Genomic DNA, 19,086 nt, shown 5'->3' with positions numbered 1-19,086 from the left:
TGCTAGCAACCCCAAAAACGTGATGAACTAATTAATCTCTGCCCAGAAAATATGTCTAGTGTGTGCATGAGAACACACAATATTAGCTTGGAGACCATTTTGCTTACTTTAAAAATTAAAGCATTCTTCATTGGATTAGCGAGCTCGATTCAGCGGGCATTCATAACTCCACTTTAGTCTTTACGGCAGCCAAACTCGTCCAACGCAATGTTCCTTCCTGCAAAATCATGTAATGAGAAAGAGAGGACAAGAGAAGAAGAAGCCATGTATAGGGGAAGAGAGAAAAGAGCTCATCGGAACATATAAAGTCATCCTAGTCTCCCACAGATGGTGGTTGTTAACTGTGATTAGCCCAAAAAACTTAACATTTCAAATCTAGAGAAAATCCTAGTACCATAAATAAATCAGATTAAGTGTAGATGAAGCTTTTATTGATTTCTCACAATGCATTAGACTTACGCATAATCAAGTAAGTGTAAATCTTGGGGCAAGCTTGTCTAATCTGATGGAGAGATGTAGGGGTAGGTGCTCCCTTGTTCCATATTAGTTACGGATTTGAATGTATCTAGACACATTTTTTGTATAGATACATCCGAATCTGCAACTAATATGGAACAGAGGGATAAGAAACTAGAGAAGCATCATTCATTAACATTTGCAAATCACACAATATGTTAGTACAGAGTGATACTAACTAAGCAATCGCATTCCCACGTCACAAAGAACACTAAGTACAGAGATTAGTTGGTAGGAGCTAGGCTTACAAGTTAATCTTGAATGTTCTGAGGATGCTGACGCTCAGGAACCCCCTCCACCCAGAAGAAATTGGTAGACACACTCCTACCTAAAAAGCAAACAAGTTTAACATCAGGGTTGTTGTTTTTTCAAAGCACCAAGCAATGCCAAGAATATTATAGTAGACCACAAAAATAGGAGATTACAGGAAACGCAGACGAGTGAGGCTCCTGATCCCCACAACAGATTGCTGGACAAGTCCCTGCAGTTAACAGAAATCCGTGTTTTAATAAGCAGCAAGGGCACATGCATCAATGAGAAGGCAACAACATAACTCACATTTATATTGCAGCACCATTGCGTTTGTTGAATCACATTGTAGTACAAGTATCAATAAGTACCAGATTAGAGAACAGATGTACACAAAGCATTCAAGCAACTTGAAAAGGCCCCTATAATGAAAAAAACAACTGATAATTAGTAAATGTAAATATGTTATTTCCATGCTTCATTGACACATTGGCATCACTTGCATTGCATCATTACCACCACAACACCGGCACCAACTTCATTTCATTGAAATGATCAATAGGCAATCAAAACTACGAGTGCCCTAGATTTTAAAAAAATAAAAACAAAATGTTCTTTTGCAGGGTCAAAAGCGAAGGTTGAGAGACCGACGAGGCATATGGCAAAGAAAATGGCAGCCACAATAAAAAAGACCTTGTGATTAAGTAGAAAGGAAGAATGCTTAAATATGGAAACTCGAGTAAATCATACAGAAGCGCATTTAGGTACTAGATAGAGAACATTATAAAAGAAGTTTAGGGCTTACTTCTAGTGAACCAACAATATTCTCCTCGGTATGCAAACTTTGGTAACTGTTTTCATTCAAAGATTATTATCATCTCTGGGCAGCCATTCAACTTCACAATATAAAAACTACCACAAACTGTTAAAAGAATGAGGCAGACATTCACGCACATATCTTTAAACTTAAAAAACTTCAATACTAACACATGCATATTCTTAAAAAAACTACAGCAGCTGTAATACAATCCGAAAATATATAAAATAGTGGGTTCTGTTAGACAAATACCAACTTGTATTACCAGGGGCTAAAAGCCACAATATATAGTACAAACGATTTGAAACACAAGAATAGTAAACCTAGACAAATACGGACTCATAGAGACCTACACCAATACTAATGCTCCTTAACAGAATCACCAATCGGTAGCAACAGCCCAACAACAATTATGTAGCAGCACAACATGTGCAGATCAGCAGCCAAGCATGGCCCAAAATGAGCGGCCCAGCAACACCCGAAGCACACGGAAGCACACAGAAATCTGAAATTAACCAACGAGCACGTCAACGCCCAGCAAATCAAGTGCACGGCCTTGTCACAAGCAGCACGCCGATGTGGTCAGACGGCCGTGATCAGGAGAGCAGCCACGATCTGGTGGGCGGCTGGCCAGCAGCAGGCGGTACATCCACGCACACGGAGGCCGGAGATCCGGCGGCAGCAGGCGGAAGGACGACGTCCTTAGCATCGGGAATTGGATGACGGCAAGAGCAGCATGGTTGTCTTTGGTCACGATTCCATGCAGGAGTAGCAGTGGACAAGGAGCAATATTCATAATCGATCGGACCAGCACCAAGCAGACCGATCTAGGGTAGCAATGTGCAGCCTGCACGGACGGGAAAGAGCAGCAGCTGACATAGCACACACAGATCCATCGGCACCAGAAACAGATCGGCAGCGGTGCACGTAGACAGATGCGGCAGTTGAGACGTGCGAAACCCTAACGGGGCTCTTATACCATGTTAGACAAATAGCAACTTCTATGGCCTTCTATGACCAGAGGGCCAAAAGCCACAATATATAGTGCAAAAGACTTCAGACACAAGAATAGTAAACCTAGATAAATACGGACTCATAAAGACTAACAACAATACTAATACTCCTTAACAAGTTCAACTCTAACACTTTTAACTTGTTGTTCAAATGCAACGAAGATGACATCAACAAAAGGTGTTGAGTGACAAAATATAAGGGATTAATATGTGTGCAAATGAATATTAATGCTACAGCCCATACAAATGGCGTCTAGTTCACACATTAACTTGTACTGATCAAAGTAAGACAACAAACAATGGCATGCACGACCATGACTGAACATGCCTAGGAATCTACCAGAATAACAACATGAGGCAAGAGTGAACATTACAGAAAGGCACAAACAACATCCAAAGTGGGTAGACAAAGCTATGCACATTGAGGAATTATGTTGTACAGACATAAAAAAAGGGAAATCGTGTGCCCAGAAAACATGGGAGATAATTGAGAATACAAAGCTAGTATCATTTATCTACTGAAAATCACCTCAAATTAACAGATCCATCTGCACATGATTCCTTGTCTAGAGATAGAAGTACCTTTGACATATTCACATGAGGTTATTTTCAACTAATCTGAATCTCCCAAATTGTGTCAACCATTAGAAACCATGAATAGTGAGTATTAGATGAACTTTGTGGCAGGTAGCGCAAACATCAAAAAAAAACCAAGTATTGATTGATACAAAAGAAGAACTTCATAAAAGTCACAAACTGGGAATTTAGTTGGCTTGATAGCAAGCTAGGGGTTGATCGATATTATATTCATTCAATGTCAGAAATAAGTACTACATAAAAAAAAAATCTTAAGCATACAAAGACCTGAGAGAACACCTTTAGGCTACTAAACAAACCAACCTTTAAAATTACTTGTCCATCCAGCTTTGAATTGTAGGATGCACAACGACCTATTTCTATAATTTATCCACGAATTTTAGTCTACAAGGAGAACACGTTAAATGAGTACAAGAACAATGCACTTAGATATTTACCTAAATGTCAATTTAGTGAGAGTTGAGATAATTTTATTACTAGTTAAGGGAGGGATACATAGATGAAATCAAATGCGCAAGAAAAATGGAGGATCAAAATTTCATTTTGGTAAGGTCAGATAGTAAATGAAAAAAAATTATTAACTTATTTTACTTTAAGAACTTAAAAATACTATTTTCATATTCCTAATTATTACTATTTAAGCCTTATATTTTGTTCAGGGTGATCAACAGAGTGTAATTAAGATGTTATTTATAATGCCAAACTTATTTCCAAAACAAAAGCAGCACACCAACAGCAACTAGTTGAACTAGCAGCACCGACTATTGCTCAGATATATAAGAATAAATCAGGTTCAATCAGCTGCACATCTTTGATAACTATAAAGTTTGTATCGCTTATCACAAAAATGTACTGCTTTAGGTACTACCCACAAAATGGGGAATCAAGCAGGGAGAAGGACCCGAAGCTGCGCTGTCGAGCGGCGAGGCGGTGGTTGCTGGCGAGGGTGCAGGTGAAGGACGAAGTAGTCCAATCTGAGGGGCTGCCAGGCCCAAAACTGCGAGCGGGGCATAGGAGGTTGCAGCCAGCACAGCAGCATCACCATAGGAGCCGGAACGGCTTGGTCCCTGCGGACCAAAGCACCAAAGCAGATAGAGGCGAGCGTAGCAGGTTAGCAAGGGACCATGCGGAGCCACGCGAGGCTTCTAAAAAAAGCCAACAAAATTGAGTCAAGCCTTCAATCCAGACCTACGTTAATTAAATAATCACTAGGTTTAGCTAGTATCTTTGATTTGGCATGAAAAAATAAATTGAGGACATGAAAAATTCAGTGCATCACATCACTTCCCTGTATAACACTATCTTAATCTAGTCCTTGATAACAAATTTAAAGAGAAAGAAAAGATAGCATGCATGTGGTACCTTCACCAACATTATATATAGTTGCATTTTTTGACACATTGTACCACACCATGCACGCTGCTTGCTTTGCGACCAGGACATGGAAACGATGCAACACCTCATGATCGGTTGCGGCTTCTCCAGACAAGTCTGGTTTGAGATCCTCGCCCGGCTGCGCGCTACCTGCAGGCCACCTGAATACGACGACACGCTCATCTCTTGGTGGAACCAGGCCAAGCAGGCGACGCCCAAGGCCATGCGCAGAGGGATGGCCTCGATGTCGCTGCTCATCCCCTGGATGGTCTGGAAACAGCGAAACGACTGCGTTTTCAATGGTGCGGCACCCTCCATCAACGACGTCACTGCGAAGCTTCGGTACAAGGCTAACCTATGGGCCAGGGCCGGCGCGCTAGGCCTGCGTGCCATTCTGCCGAGCACCTGGGATGTGCATTAATCCGTTTCTTGTATATTGAGACCCTTGTCTGCTTCCCCCTTCCGTGGGTTGTAACATTTAAAACTTTGTTCTCCTCCTTCTTTTCAATGAAATGAAACGCAAAGGCTTTTTGCGTTTTCTCGGAAAAAAAGAAGGTATTGATTCTAAATACTAGTTAGATGTAATCAGTCATATACTAGTTAGATGTAATCAGTCCTATATATATGCTATTATAGAATAATCAAGCAGGCATGGAAGCTTATTAGATACTAAAAATAGATATATGATGCTATAATACAACAACCACGCCATGAAAACCAATTTAATAGCACTACGAGACAAAAATTATACTAGCAGGTTTGTTAGTTACAAGTGATCAGATAGTATAATATCAAATGTCGCAAGAATATTTGCTGGACACTAGAATCTAAATATTCAGCAGTATTAAGGAGCACCAATATATGTGCATTCAAAACAGGTCATCTCAGAATTTTAAAAATAGAATATTGGTAGTTTGGTTACCTTAAGGTAGATAGAATTCCAAGCTATGTATCAAATAAATTGTTTTCCACAACATGTTCTCAATCAAATTTACATTTCTTATAATTGAGCATAAAAATTGAATCAATATTCACCTCTCCTGGACTGGATCATAGAAACAAAATACGTAAATCTACTCCTAGCAAGACATGTCTGACTAGTAACAATTAATTATTCCAGCTACTAATAGAACTGGCAGGCATAAATACATTTAACGCCACATATCCGAGTTTAATACAAACCTATTGGTCATGCAAGCACGTGAGGAGACATACAGAAACCAGAGACTGTAGACATGCATCATCTACAAATTAAGCAGCATCCCACTGAATCGCACTAACCATCAGATAGCCGCGGAGCAAACCGCCATCGTAATACCAGATTTAGCATGACAACACATGTATAAACAGAATATGCAAACTCAAATGCCATTCACAGCAATGGCTTCTTTCAGTGCATTTTAGCTTCCACGTACAAACTAACATATGTGAACTAGACATCTTAGGCATACTTACTGAGACCTTGTCTGTAGTAGAAAATACTCATGTTTCATCTGCATGAGGAGATGATATACAAGAACTAAGAAGTGATTCATGAGAATAACAAGAGAAGGTGCCAAAGAAAGACACTAGCAATGGATTTGTTCTAACTTAACATCCAAAACAGCAATACACGATGTGGAAGTCGAGATACCACAGAATGATAATTCCCTAAATATCACTCAAAACAGCCAGCAATAAAGCGACTTCAAAAACATGTTATGCTACTGAGTCAAGCAAAAGGACACCTATAAAAATACTCCGAACCCAAGGAGAACAGAGGACCAAAGGGTTGTTTAAATATCTCCAGACGAAAGAGCCAATAGATATCAACAGAACAAAAGAGGTTTTACACTAGCATTACGCTAGACTTCTAGTACATCATCAAGATGGCGTGCTTTAGTACTTCAAGAAAGTAACCTTTTATCCTATGCCATACCACAATCTTGGCTCAAAACATTTAATAGCAGGCCGCAACTAATAATATCCAAACACAAGTTCTAGCACTCAAAACCAAGCAGAGTATCACAGAAGCATTTCATCATCATCATCATCATCAATATCAAGAGAGAAGAGTTCAGAGCATGTTTATATTTTTGATGTTTGACTTAAGCCATTCAACCTTAGAGGATGGCATGGACCTTATTTTCCTCTTGATGTCAAATATCTACGCACGGAAAAAAGTGGTAATCAAACTCACAAATGTTTAAACTTGACCAATACGATTTCTAAATCTGCGACCAAATGCAGAAAAACATGACCATTCCACTGCTATCATGAACTCCCCCGGAAAGCATGACACTCTAAAACCAGTGGTTTGCATCACATTGCATGATTACAAGACATTGTGACTATGAACATCATATTTCGCGTGGTGTTTTCGAGTGGGTTCTGATAAAGACCATACCAGCACTACGTCTCATACTACGGAAAATATGGGTTAATTTTAGATATTATCATAGACAAGTACTCTCTTTGAGCACTAAGCCACACAGCATTAAGAGACACTCCATATCATAATTTCTGACAGCTGGACTGAACAATTGGTATTCCATACATAGTTCCTTGCATTGAGCAATAAAATGATGCAGCAACCAGACAACAACATCATGGGTGTAGGGATTAGAATTATCGCAACTCCATACTTGAAGGTGATGTGCGCGAGTGTGTCCATCCTGGTCACCTCGTGCTTGAGGTTGTCCATGGCCAAGCAGCACTACTGCAACGGCGACCTCTCCAATGACATCAGCAGCGTGGTGGCTGCTAGGGACGTGGTCCTGAGCTATACCCCTCATATCCTGAAACAAAATAGGACTTACTAGAGAAAATGCGAATATGTTGTCAGTACGTAACCAGAAAATAAGGCTACAAACAGACCTGAAGTACTCATTTGGATCATCACAATTACACCATGATGAATTTGGTTTTCGTCTCCATGGGATGTGAATAAAATCATTGACCTGCAAAACACACACAAGCAGATGAGCTCATTAGTAAGCTAGCTATTCTAATAATATGATTTACAAATAGGCAACCAAATACAAAAAAAGATTCACTTCAAGCTCTCATTAGACTCCCATGGAAATCATGGCGCTAGCTTGATGCCAAAATTCAGTGGTTTACATCGCACTACACATTGTTTAATCAATACTCATTACTACAGATTCAATGCTAATAAAACAGAATGACTTCTGATCACATGGATCATTCTATTAAAATCAGTATTAAGCGGGATCTTGACTTTGAATTTATCAGTTTTGCATGACATAACGGTTTTCCTTCAGCACCGGCAGCTCCAAATCAACAAAAGTAAACATTTATAGTTGTATGAACATAAGGTATAGCTAGTCAGGGAATGCTCTTTAACTTACCAAAGCTAACATAGTCATTATTCACAAACCAGATGCATCTGTCCACATGAGAAAGTAAGTTAATTAGAGAAGTAATGAACTCTACTGGGGGCGGCGGGGGGCGGGGAGGGGGGGTCTTTTCTTTTTAACCAAGAATTACATGAGCAGCTGGTAGAAATAGAAGAAGAGATTATTATGGGTCGGAAGAGATGGAAGGTTTGTTCTTGGCGGAACATTTGTGCTTGAGGCTAGCAGTTGAGATCCAAATCCTTGACCGCGACCATGATCTCTCCCTATCCATGACCAACAAGAACCAACAAAAAAAAGCTTGGTTCAGACCAAGAAAATCGGAATTTGGTAAGAACATACATACGGACAAACTATCGGCATGACAAGAAAGTCTAATTATGGGTATAGTACCATGCGTGCCCATAGATTTTAAAATCAATAAGCAACAATCATTGAAAAGAGCGTCCAGTGGATAGGATGTACGATCTTATGGCCTGCTATCGAATTTTGGCATGCCGAAATCGTAAATCACAACAGCTGTTCTGAATCATAATAGGATGCATGGATCAACAGAGCTTAACTGAATTAGTATTGTCCAGCGGCCTTGGGCAAGGAAATTGCATAAGCTACTACAGTGAAACCAATCTGAACCAAGGTACTAAAGCTAAGAAACTACAAACAGGATCTGTCGGGATCCAAATCGTAAATATCAGTAGAAGCTGAGCAAGATGGTGTTTCTCTTATTAGACTCCGGGCAACGTCCTGCAATAATTGGTCTGGCCTAGTAATAGGGAGAAGAAGATGGGTGAGAGATGGCTCGCCGGCTGTGGCGGGTGCGGCCTTTTTCCGGCGAGTTGGTCAGAGGAGCCGGACAGGACGGAGCAGTCTCGTGGTGGATGGCGCCGGATATGGCGGCCAAGGAGATGCCTCGCGTGGAAGACGAGGGGATGTGTCCTAATGTCTCCCTCTGTCCGCCGGCGAGGTTGAGGGCGCCGCCTGTCTTGGGGAGCAGGCAGAGCTGGGATAGAAAGGAGAAAATTGGGGGTTATGGTTTGTTTTCTGACTATGCGGAGGGAGACGAAGCGTATTAGGAGGAGGAGGACTGACCGAGGAAGTAGAGGTCGTCGGCTGCGTGGACCTTGGAGGCGGCCGGTGACCGGGGAACGGGGATGGCTATGGCTTGGAGGGACCCCACGGCTGGTGCATCGCCGGCACAGATAGGGTCAGCGGCGGCGCGTCGATAAATCTTTTGCAGGGGAGGCGCGTGGATGCATCTTTGGGCGAGCGAAGTGCGCCGGTGCCGGGGAAGACAGGGATGCATGCGATGCAAGGGGAAGCAACCCAACAGTGTGGTAGGCGAAAGTACTAGTAGAACTCACAATTAACGCACTACTAGTACTAAACAACTGTGCGTCTCTCTCACTCACAATTAACGCAGCCCCAAAATTTCATTGGAAATGTAAAAATCACTTGGACTTCTGCCAGCGTGATTGCCCCCCTTTCAATGAAAAAGAGAGTGCCCCGAGTTAAATATTTGCGGCGCCCAAGACGAATAATTGTCTCACGACATCATTTGCACGAACAGTTCCTCCTTTTCGTCCTCATCATATGTAAATATATAGAATCACATGATATAATCGATGGGCAGCAGGGAAGCATAGTCCTAGCTAAAATATATTTTTTTTAAAAAAAAAGAGAAAAAAAAAGCCAACAACGGCAGATTAACGAGGCGAAGACAACCCGCAACTGTTGCATCCAACGTATTTGTCCCACCGCCGTCTAGCACTTTTGAACCGCCGCGTACTAACCGGGTTCCCCCCGGTACTCGATGGGCCGGGAGTGAAGAAGGGGTACACCATACACCTGAAGCCCTTCTGGAAAGACCGGCAGCACCAGCATGCATCGAGCCGACGGGGATTTCTCCCAACCCCCAAGAAACCACTACCACACCCGCTTCGAAGCGGTCCATCCAACTTGTCGCCCACCATCATGCGGCGCCACCACGGTCTTGTCGCCACCTCCGATCGTCTCCACGCGGTCACGAGGCCTAGAAGGAGGAATAGGAGAGCACAACAGTAGATGGAGACGGCAACATCGCAGTCGCACGGGAGGGAACTGCCTCCACCACCGTCGCGGTAGCCAACCGGACGCGTCAGTATGGGCACATTATGCCCCGATGGGCTAGGCCGAGCCTAGAGTAGGTCTGCAAAGCCCCCGTCGCCCCACTATAGCAAGCCAATTGTTAGCGCCGCCGTCCCAGTGAATGTGGGTGCTCCACCTCCACCTCCAGGGCACCATGTCGACGGTAGGAGAGCCGCCGGCCTGGCCTAGATCTCGGGCAAGCGGTCTGGCTAGCTTGTTTTTTTCTTCGAGCTGACCGTGTGAATTTCTTATTTCTTTAAAAAAAAATCGCGCATGTAGTAAAAAAAGAAGACGGAGGCGTCGTGTCGCTTCGGGTATATTCAGTCATTGATGAGCAGCGAAAAGGAACCAAATTCAACTATAGTAGTCGTTCACGCTTGAAACTAATCGATGCGAGCGAGCGAACCGATGTAGTATTATTAACTAGGTATAATTCCAAGTTCCAACTCTGGCTCTCGAATCATGGATGCAATTAATCACACGTACGTGCATGTACGTACTCGTACACTCGATCGTGCGTGCTCTTTCTTTTGGTGGTGCCAAAGTTTTGCGAATTAGCCAAAACGGTGGCCCGGCTAGGCGACTAGTGTTCGTATTACTAGCCAAAAATTTGCGAGTAGCGATGAAAGGAAATTGTTGGCAAGAGGAAAAATAAATGAGCAAAACAAATAAAGGCTGCATCAACGAATGGCGCGCGTGCCTGCGTTCCGATCGATGTTCAGATACATGCAGTAAAATAGAGCAGAAGCATTAATAAGCCACAGTTGAATTGGTTGGTGCCAGCCTGGCTCGTCGCGTGCGTGCAGAGGTGCGACACATCTTCTTTTCCTTTTCCTTCCCTGGCCGGATGAAACGACTCATCCATCCATGCGCGCGCGCGTCGCGCACACCGTACCTGGCATGCATGGGCGCGTCGCTGCTCCGGCTGCACTTCCACTCGACGACTGCTTTGTTAACGTGAGCAAGCTTCAGTCTTTCTCTCGTTGCTTCAGTGTTTCAGTCGCGGTAAGCTCGACAGTTATCTCTCACCAGCCACGCATGTGATCGTTTACATGATCGATGGCATTCGACTGTCGCATGTTGTTTCTTGGAGTTAACTCTGCAATGCCCTGCATCCAGCTCGGAGGGCCGACATGGACGGTTCTTCTAGGGAGGAGGGACTCTACCACCGCAAGCAAGACCAATGCAGAACGCGACCTGCCTCCTCCTTCCTTCGACCTCACGAATCTCACCACCGCTTTCGGCAACAAGCAACTCAGCGTAACAGACATGGTGGCGCTCTCAGGTACCACACCGTTCATTTCTCTCAGCTAAAACTGAAACCGCGGACGGCTTGCGAGGAATATTCGACAAGAAGGCTATCCGCAACATGCGGGCGCCCCACACCATCGGGCAGGCGCAGTGCCTCAACTTCGGGGACAGGCTCTACAACGAGACCAACATCGACACGACGTTTGCGACGTCGCTCAAGGCCAACCGCCCGCGACCAACCGGCTCCGGCGACGGCAGCCTGGCGCCGCTGGACACGACGACGCCCAACGCCTTCGACAACGCCTACTACACCAACCTGATGTCCCAGAAGGGGCTTCTGCACTCGGACCAGGTGCTGTTCAACGGCGGCAGCACCGACAACACCGTCAGGAACTTCGCCTCCAGCGCAGCGGCGTTCAGCAGCGCCTTCGCCACGGCCATGGTTAACATGGGGAACATCGCGCCCAAGACGGGGACGCAGGGCCAGATCAGGCTCACCTGCTCCAAGGTGAACTCTTAGTTTGGGAGTCGATCGTCACTCTATCCGCCGGGGATGAACTAAATAAGGCCTCGATAGCCGATATACCAGGCAACACGAGTACTTTTATTACTACCTGCGAACGTGTGGTGTAATATACCGTGTAATGAATTCTCGTGCAAAGGCATGGAGAAAATCAATTGCTTCCCTTTATCTCAAATCATGGGTCGACATGCATTTTTTTTCTTCATGGAAGGGTTGCCCTGATTTTCTTTTAATTGAAACTAAAATACTTCAACCATGACCGGCTCCATTAGTTTTGTACCACGTTGCAGCTCAGCTTTGCGCACTATTTCACTGGGAATTCGCTCCAAAAGATTTTCTTACAAGAAAAGATATCTCTCTCTAGCTCCATTCACTTCGAAAAGCAACCATCGGAACCTTTTGGAGCATAAAAAGTAGTTACGCAAGTAAAACGAATTGTATCTACTAAAACTACCTCGTCACCGAAGGTAGCTGCCATCAAGCAAGGATTTGGGTACCGATAAGAAGCAGAAAATCTTGGAGGGGGCAAGATTTCCAGTAACCTTGGTTACCGGAGATAACCGGACCTGACGAGATTCTCAAACAACACGCAAATTTTGAACTCGATAATGTTTACACATTTTTTATGTATTGTCTAGGAGAGAAATAGTCAAAATCTCGGACAAATGAGTTGGGACATGGAGTTATTATTGAAATTTGGCCTTGGACCTTAGCCTATAACTGAAGAAAAATTCTGAAATTCTCTTTGGCCCATTCATGTATAGCAAGGGGTGGGATTAAAGTTTAGTCTCACATTACTACTTGAGGGAGATGTGGAATGATTTATAAGGGGTGATGTTCTAGTCTTTGTAAGTGCATGAGAAGAGAGAGAGAGAGAACCCTCGCGCGCTCCTCATCTAATGCTCGCTTCATCACGATACGTCACAGAATGCGGGAATCTCCCTGAGCCGAGCTTATTTTTGCAATTTTGGAAAATAATAATATTATTAATTATGAGCCATTAACAATGTTCAAAAAATTAATTACATATTTTTATTGTTCGGGAAAATAATCATGTTATGTTATAAATTATGAGCCATTAGCGATGTTCAAGAAATTAATTACTTATTTTTGTTGTTGGGGAAAATAATCATGTCATGTTATTAATTATGAGCCATTAATGATGTTCAAGAAATTAATTATGTTATTAGTAACGAGTTATTGACGGACACGTTAACGCAACCATTTCGTTATGCTTTTTTCTGGATCGTGGTTCGGCCAACTCGGATGTGGGTTGCGCCCACGACCTTCCTGAACCACACTATATAAGCGCGAACGAAAACCCTATCCTACACGAGACACATATGCGTCTACCTCCTTCAAGAACCTTGTGTCGCCGCAATCGTCTTACTCATCTCGTCCTTTGGCGTCCACCGACAGACGGGACAGTAGGCCTCCGGAACTCCTCCTCTCGTGTAGATCTGTATGGGTGAGGGCGATCAGGTTTTTGGGGAGCGCTTGTTGATGGCGTGTATTTCACACGTTCGTTGGGCAACCCCAAGAGGAAGGTATGATGCGCACAGCAGCAAGTTTTCCCTCAGAAAGAAACCAAGGTTTATCGAACCAGGAGGAGCCAAGAAGCACGTTGAAGGTTGATGGCGGCGGGATGTAGTGCGGCGCAACACCGGAGATTCCGGCGCCAACGTGGAACCTGCACAACACAACCAAAGTACTTTGCCCCAACGAAACAGTGAGGTTGTCAATCTCACCGGCTTGCTGTAACAAAGGATTAACCGTATTGTGTGGAAGATGATTGTTTGCAGAGAAAATAGTAAAACAAGTATTGCAGCAGATTTGTATTTCAGTATTAAAGAATGGACCGGGGTCCACAGTTCACTAGAGGTGTCTCTCCCATAAGACGAACAGCATGTTGGGTGAACAAATTACAATTGGGCAATTGACAAATAAATAGAGCATGACAATGCACATACATATCATGATGAGTATAGTGAGATTTAATTGGGTATTACGACAAAGTACATAGACCGCCATCCAACTGCATCTATGCCTAAAAAGTCCACCTTCAGGTTATCATCCGAACCCCCTCCAGTATTAAGTTGCAAAGCAACGGACAATTGCATTAAGTATGGTGCGTAATGTAATCAACAACTACATCCTTAGACATAGCATCAATGTTTTATCCCTAGTGGCAACAAGCACAACACAACCTTAGAACTTTCGTCACTCGTCCCGGTGTCAATGCAGGCATGAACCCACTATCGAGCATAATTACTCCCTCTTGGAGTTAAAAGCATCTACTTGGCCAGAGCATCTACTAATAACGGAGAGCATGCAAGATCATAAACAACACATAAGCATAACTTTGATAATCAACATAACAAGTATTCTCTATTCATCGGATCCCAACAAACGCAACATATAGAATTACATATAGATGATCTTGATCATGATAGGCAGCTCACAAGATCCGACAATGATAGCACAATGGGGAGAAGACAACCATCTAGCTACTGCTATGGACCCATAGTCCAGGGGTAGACTACTCACTCATCACTCCGGAGGCGACCATGGCGGTGTAGAGTCCTCCGGGAGATGATTCCCCTCTCCGGCAGGGTGCCGGAGGCGATCTCCGAGGATCCCCCGAGATGGGATCGGCGGCGACGGCGTCTCAGTAATGTTTTCCGTATCGTGGCTCTCGGTACTGGGGGTTTCGTCACGGAGGCTTTAAGTAGGCGGAAGGGCAAGTCGAGAGGCGGCACGGGGGGCCCAGACCATAGGCCGGCGCGGCCAGGGGTGGGGTCGCGCCGCCCTAGGGTTTGGCCACCCCGTGGCCCCTCTCCGTCTCGTCTTCGGTCTTCTGGAAGCTTCGTGAGAAAATAGGCCTCTGGGCTTTTATTTCGTCCAATTCCGAGAATATTTCTTTACTAGGATTTCTGAAACCAAAAACAGCGAGAAAACAGAATCGGCACTTCGGCATCTTGTTAATAGGTTAGTTCCGGAAAATGCACGAATATGACATAAAGTGTGCATAAAACATGTAGATAACATCAATAATGTGGCATGGAACACAAGAAATTATCGATACGTTGGAGACGTATCAGCATCCCCAAGCTTAGTTCTGCTCGTCCCGAGCGGGTAAAACGATAACAAAGATAATTTCTGGAGTGACATGCCATCATAAACTTGATCATACTATTTGTAAAGCATATGTAGTGAATGCAGCGATCAAAACAATGTGTATGACATGAGTAAACAAGTGAATCATAAAGCAAAGACTTTTCATGAATAGCACTTCAAGACAAGCATCAATAAGTCTTGCATAAGAGTTAACCCATAAAGCAATAATTCAAAGTAAAGGTATTGAAGCAACACAAAAGAAGATTAAGTTTCAGCGGTTGCTTTCAACTTGTAACATGTATATCTCATGGATATTGTCAACATAGAGTAATATAATAAGTGCAATAAGCAAGTATGTAGGAATCAATGCACAGTTCACACAAGTGTTTGCTTCTTGAGGTGGAGAGAAATAGGTGAACGGACTCAACATTAAAAGTAAAAGAATGGTCCTCATAGAGGAAAAGCATCGATTGCTATATTTGTGCTAGAGCTTTGATTTTGAAAACATGAAACAATTTTGTCAACGGTAGTAATAAAGCATATGCATCATGTAAATTATATCTTATAAGTTGCAAGCCTCATGCATAGTGTACTAATAGTGCTCGCACCTTGTCCTAATTAGCTTGGACTACCTGGATTATCACCGCAATACATATGCTTTAACCAAGTTTCACAAAGGGGTACCTCTATGCCGCCTCGTACAAAGGTCTAAGGAGAAAGCTCGCATTTGGATTTCTCGCTTTTGATTATTCTCAACTTAGACATCCATACCGGGACAACATAGACAACGAGATAATGGACTCCTCATTTAATGCTTTAAGCATTTGACAACAATTAATTCTTTTCTCATTAGAGATTTGAGGATGTTTGTCCAAAACTGAAACTTCCACCATGAATCATGGCTTTAGTTAGCGGCCCAATGTTCTTCTCTCACAATATGCATGCTCAAACCATTCAACTCAGTGTAGATCGCCCTTACTTCAGACAAGACGAACATGCATAGCAACTCACATGAAATTCAACAAAGAGTTGATGGCGTTCCCCAGTAAACATGGTTATCGCACAACAAGCAACTTATTAAGAGATAAAGTGCATAATTACATATTCAATACCACAATAGTTTTTAAGCTATTTGTCACATGAGCTATATATTGCAAAGGTGAATGATGGAATTTTAAAGGTAGCACTCAAGCAATTTACTTTGGAATGGCGGGAAAATACCATGTAGTATAGGTAGGTATGGTGGACACAAATGGCATAATGGTTGGCTCAAGTATTTTGGATGCATGAGAAGTATTCCCTCTCGATACAAGGTTTAGGCTAGCAAGGCTTATTTGAAACAAACACAAGGATGAACCGGTGCAGCAAAACTTACATAAAAGACATATTGAAAACATTATAAGACTCTACACCGTCTTCCTTGTTGTTCAAACTCAATACTAGAAATTATCTAGACCTTAGAGAAACCAAATATGCAAACCAAATTTTAGCATGCTCTATGTATTTCTTCATTAATGGGTGCAAAGCATATGATGCAAGAGCTTAAACATGAGCACAACAATTGCCAAGTATCACATTACCCAAGACATTTATAGCAATTACTACATGTATCATTTTCCAATTCCAACCATATAACAATTTAACGAAGAAGAAACTTCGCCATGAATACTATGAGTAGAAACCAAGGACATATTTGTCCATATGCTACAGCGGAGCGTGTATCTCTCCCATGAAGTGAATGCTAGGATCCATTTTATTCAAATAAAACAAAAACAAAAACAAACCGACGCTCCAAGAAAAAGCACATAAGATGTGGCCGAATAAAAATGTAGTTTCAGGGGAGGAACCTGATAATTTGTTGATGAAGAAGGGGATGCCTTGGGCATCCCCAAGCTTAGACGCTTGAGTCTTCTTGATATATGCAGGGGTGAACCACGGGTGCATCCCCAAGCTTAGAGCTTTCACTCTTCTTGATCATGTTGCATCATACTCCTCTCTTGACCCTTGAAAACTTCCTCCACACCAAACTCGAAACAACTCATTAGAGGGTTAGTGCACAATATAAATTGACATATTCAGAGGTGACACAATCATTCTTAACACTTCTGGACATTGCATAATGCTACTGGACATTAGTGGATCAAAGAAATTCATCCAACATAGCGAAAGAGGCAATGCGAAATAAAAGGCAGAATCTGTCAAAACAGAACAGTTCGTATTGACGAATTTTAAAATGGCACCAGACTTGCTCAAATGAAAATGCTCAAATTTAATGAAAGTTGCGTACATATCTGAGGATCATGCACGTAAATTGGCATAATTTTCTGAGCTTCCTGCAGGGCAGTGGGCTCAGATTCGTGACAGCAAAGAAATCTGGAACTGCGCAGTAATCCAAATCTAGTACTTACTTTTCTATCAACGGCTTAACTTGGCACAACAAAACTCAAAACTAAGATAAGAAGAGGTTGCTACAGTAGTAAACAACTTCCAAGACACAAAATAAAAACAAAGTACTGTAGGTAAAAACATGGGTTGTCTCCCATAAGCGCTTTTCTTTAACGCCTTTCAGCTAGGCGCGGAAAGTGTATCTCAAGTATTATCGAAGGGTGGTGCATTCTCAGCGAGGTGTGGAGTTTTCTCAACTAGGCATATTATATTAGATACATAAGTTTTAGCATCTCCCTTTTCATTAGTCTTAGGTGTGCTACTCTCATCAAATAAATTTTCAGGAACAAGCCAAGCATAATTATTTTCTAGTGCATCATTCATAGCTAGGAGCTTGCATGGTATTGGTGCTTTGATCTCCTCACCATCATCAATATTATTAGTGTATCTTATTCTATCCATATCCATCTTTTCAAGGAGACTAGCAAAATTAGTAGGAGAACCAAGCATATTAAATTTAGCAAAGACCTTTCTAGCTTCTCTTGCTAGACCACCAAATTCTCTAAGAAGGGTTTCTAAAACAAAATCTTTCTTTTCCCCTTCTTCCATATCACCAAGTGTGAAAAACATATGTTGGATTATAGGATTGAGATTAACAAATTTGGTTTCCAACAAGCGAACTAAATGCGCGGCAGCAATTTCATAAGTAGGCGCAAGGTCTACCAAGTGTCTATCCTCAAAATCATCAATAGTACTAACATGGTTGAAGAATTCTTCTATATTATTTCTCCCAACTATAGACCCACGTCCTACCGGTATGTTCTTTGTGGTAAAATTAAAAGGAAACATGATGAAATAAGTAAAGTAAATGCTAGTAACTAATTTTTTTGTATTTTGATATAGAGTGCAAGACAGTAAATAAAGTAAAACTAGCAACTAATTTTTTTGTGTTTTGATTTAGTGCAGCAAACAAAGTAGTAAATAAAATAAAGTAAGACAAAAACAAACTAAAGAGATTGAGAAGTGGAGACTCCCCTTGCAGCGTGTCTTGATCTCCCCGGCAACGGCGCCAGAAAAAGAGCTTGATGGCGTGTATTTCACACGTTCGTTGGGCAACCCCAAGAGGAAGGTATGATGCGCACAGCAGCAAGTTTTCCCTCGGAAAGAAACCAAGGTTTATCGAACCAGGAGGAGCCAAGAAGCACGTTGAAGTTTGATGGCGGCGGGATGTAGTGCGGCGCAACACCAGAGATTCCGGCGCCAACGTGGAACCTGCACAACACAACCAAAGTACTTTGCCCCAACGAAACAAGGTGAGGTTGTCAATCTCACCGGCTTGCTGTAACAAAGGATTAACCGTATTGTGTGGAAGATGATTGTTTGCAGAGAAAATAGTAAAACAAGTATTGCAGCAGATTTGTATTTCAAGTATTAAAGAATGGACCGGGGTCCACAGCTCACTAGAGGTGTCTCTCCCATAAGACGAACAGCATGTTGGGTGAACAAATTACAGCTTGGGCAATTGACAAATAAAGAGAGCATGACAATGCACATACATATCATGATGAGTATAGTGAGATTTAATTGGGCATTACGACAAAGTACATAGACCGCCATCCAACCGCATCTATGCCTAAAAAGTCCACCTTCAGAGTTATCATCCGAACCCCTCCAGTATTAAGTTGCAAAGCAACGGACAATTGCATTAAGTATGGTGCGTAATGTAATCAACAACTACATCCTTAGACATAGCATCAATGTTTT

General features: G+C 42.6%; 2 protein-coding genes across 4 annotated transcripts; one reads left to right on the top strand and one right to left on the bottom strand.

Annotated features, from left to right (window-relative positions):
• Positions 1-107: 107 nt before the first annotated feature.
• LOC124678515 lies at positions 108-7,509 on the bottom strand. Of its 3 annotated transcripts, XM_047214388.1 has the most exons (6): positions 7,423-7,509; positions 7,191-7,343; positions 1,075-1,187; positions 942-997; positions 765-844; positions 108-217 (listed from the first exon to the last, which is right to left on the bottom strand). In XM_047214388.1, the coding sequence occupies exons 2-6, from the start codon at positions 7,247-7,249 to the stop codon at positions 181-183; spliced, it is 345 nt and encodes a 114-aa protein (XP_047070344.1). In that variant the 5' UTR covers positions 7,250-7,343; positions 7,423-7,509; the 3' UTR covers positions 108-180. The 3 variants fall into 3 exon arrangements, 2 of the variants coding, with proteins under 2 accessions (XP_047070344.1, XP_047070343.1); XR_006994523.1 differs by lacking the exons at positions 7,191-7,343; positions 7,423-7,509 and adding an exon at positions 1,571-1,616; XM_047214387.1 differs by having other exon boundaries at positions 7,191-7,503.
• A 3,404-nt stretch (positions 7,510-10,913) lies between these two features.
• LOC124673407 (peroxidase 2-like) lies at positions 10,914-11,817 on the top strand. Its single transcript, XM_047209491.1, has 3 exons — positions 10,914-11,051; positions 11,166-11,334; positions 11,426-11,817. Exons 1-3 carry the CDS (start codon positions 10,914-10,916, stop codon positions 11,815-11,817), a joined length of 699 nt encoding a protein of 232 aa, XP_047065447.1.
• The last annotated feature ends 7,269 nt before the right edge of the window (positions 11,818-19,086 follow it).

Source organism: Lolium rigidum, chromosome 7 (genome assembly GCF_022539505.1).
Source record: "Lolium rigidum isolate FL_2022 chromosome 7, APGP_CSIRO_Lrig_0.1, whole genome shotgun sequence".
Lineage (NCBI taxonomy): Eukaryota > Viridiplantae > Streptophyta > Magnoliopsida > Poales > Poaceae > Lolium > Lolium rigidum.
The sequence above is the reverse complement of the archived record's forward strand: the minus strand, read 5'-3'. Positions and strand labels throughout refer to the sequence as shown.

Coding starts and splice junctions, on each gene's coding strand:
- LOC124678515 (XM_047214388.1), bottom strand. CDS start 7,249: ATGGACAACCTCAAGCACGAGGTGACCAGGATGGACACACTCGCGCAC. Junction 1,188..7,190: donor CTCGCGCACATCACCTTCAA/GTATGGAGTTGC, acceptor TTTTCATTATAG/GGGCCTTTTCAAGTTGCTTG. Junction 998..1,074: donor AATGGTGCTGCAATATAAAT/GTGAGTTATGTT, acceptor TGTTAACTGCAG/GGACTTGTCCAGCAATCTGT.
- LOC124673407 (XM_047209491.1), top strand. CDS start 10,914: ATGCGCGCGCGCGTCGCGCACACCGTACCTGGCATGCATGGGCGCGTC. Junction 11,052..11,165: donor GCTTCAGTGTTTCAGTCGCG/GTAAGCTCGACA, acceptor CCCTGCATCCAG/CTCGGAGGGCCGACATGGAC. Junction 11,335..11,425: donor CATGGTGGCGCTCTCAGGTA/CCACACCGTTCA, acceptor ACATGCGGGCGC/CCCACACCATCGGGCAGGCG.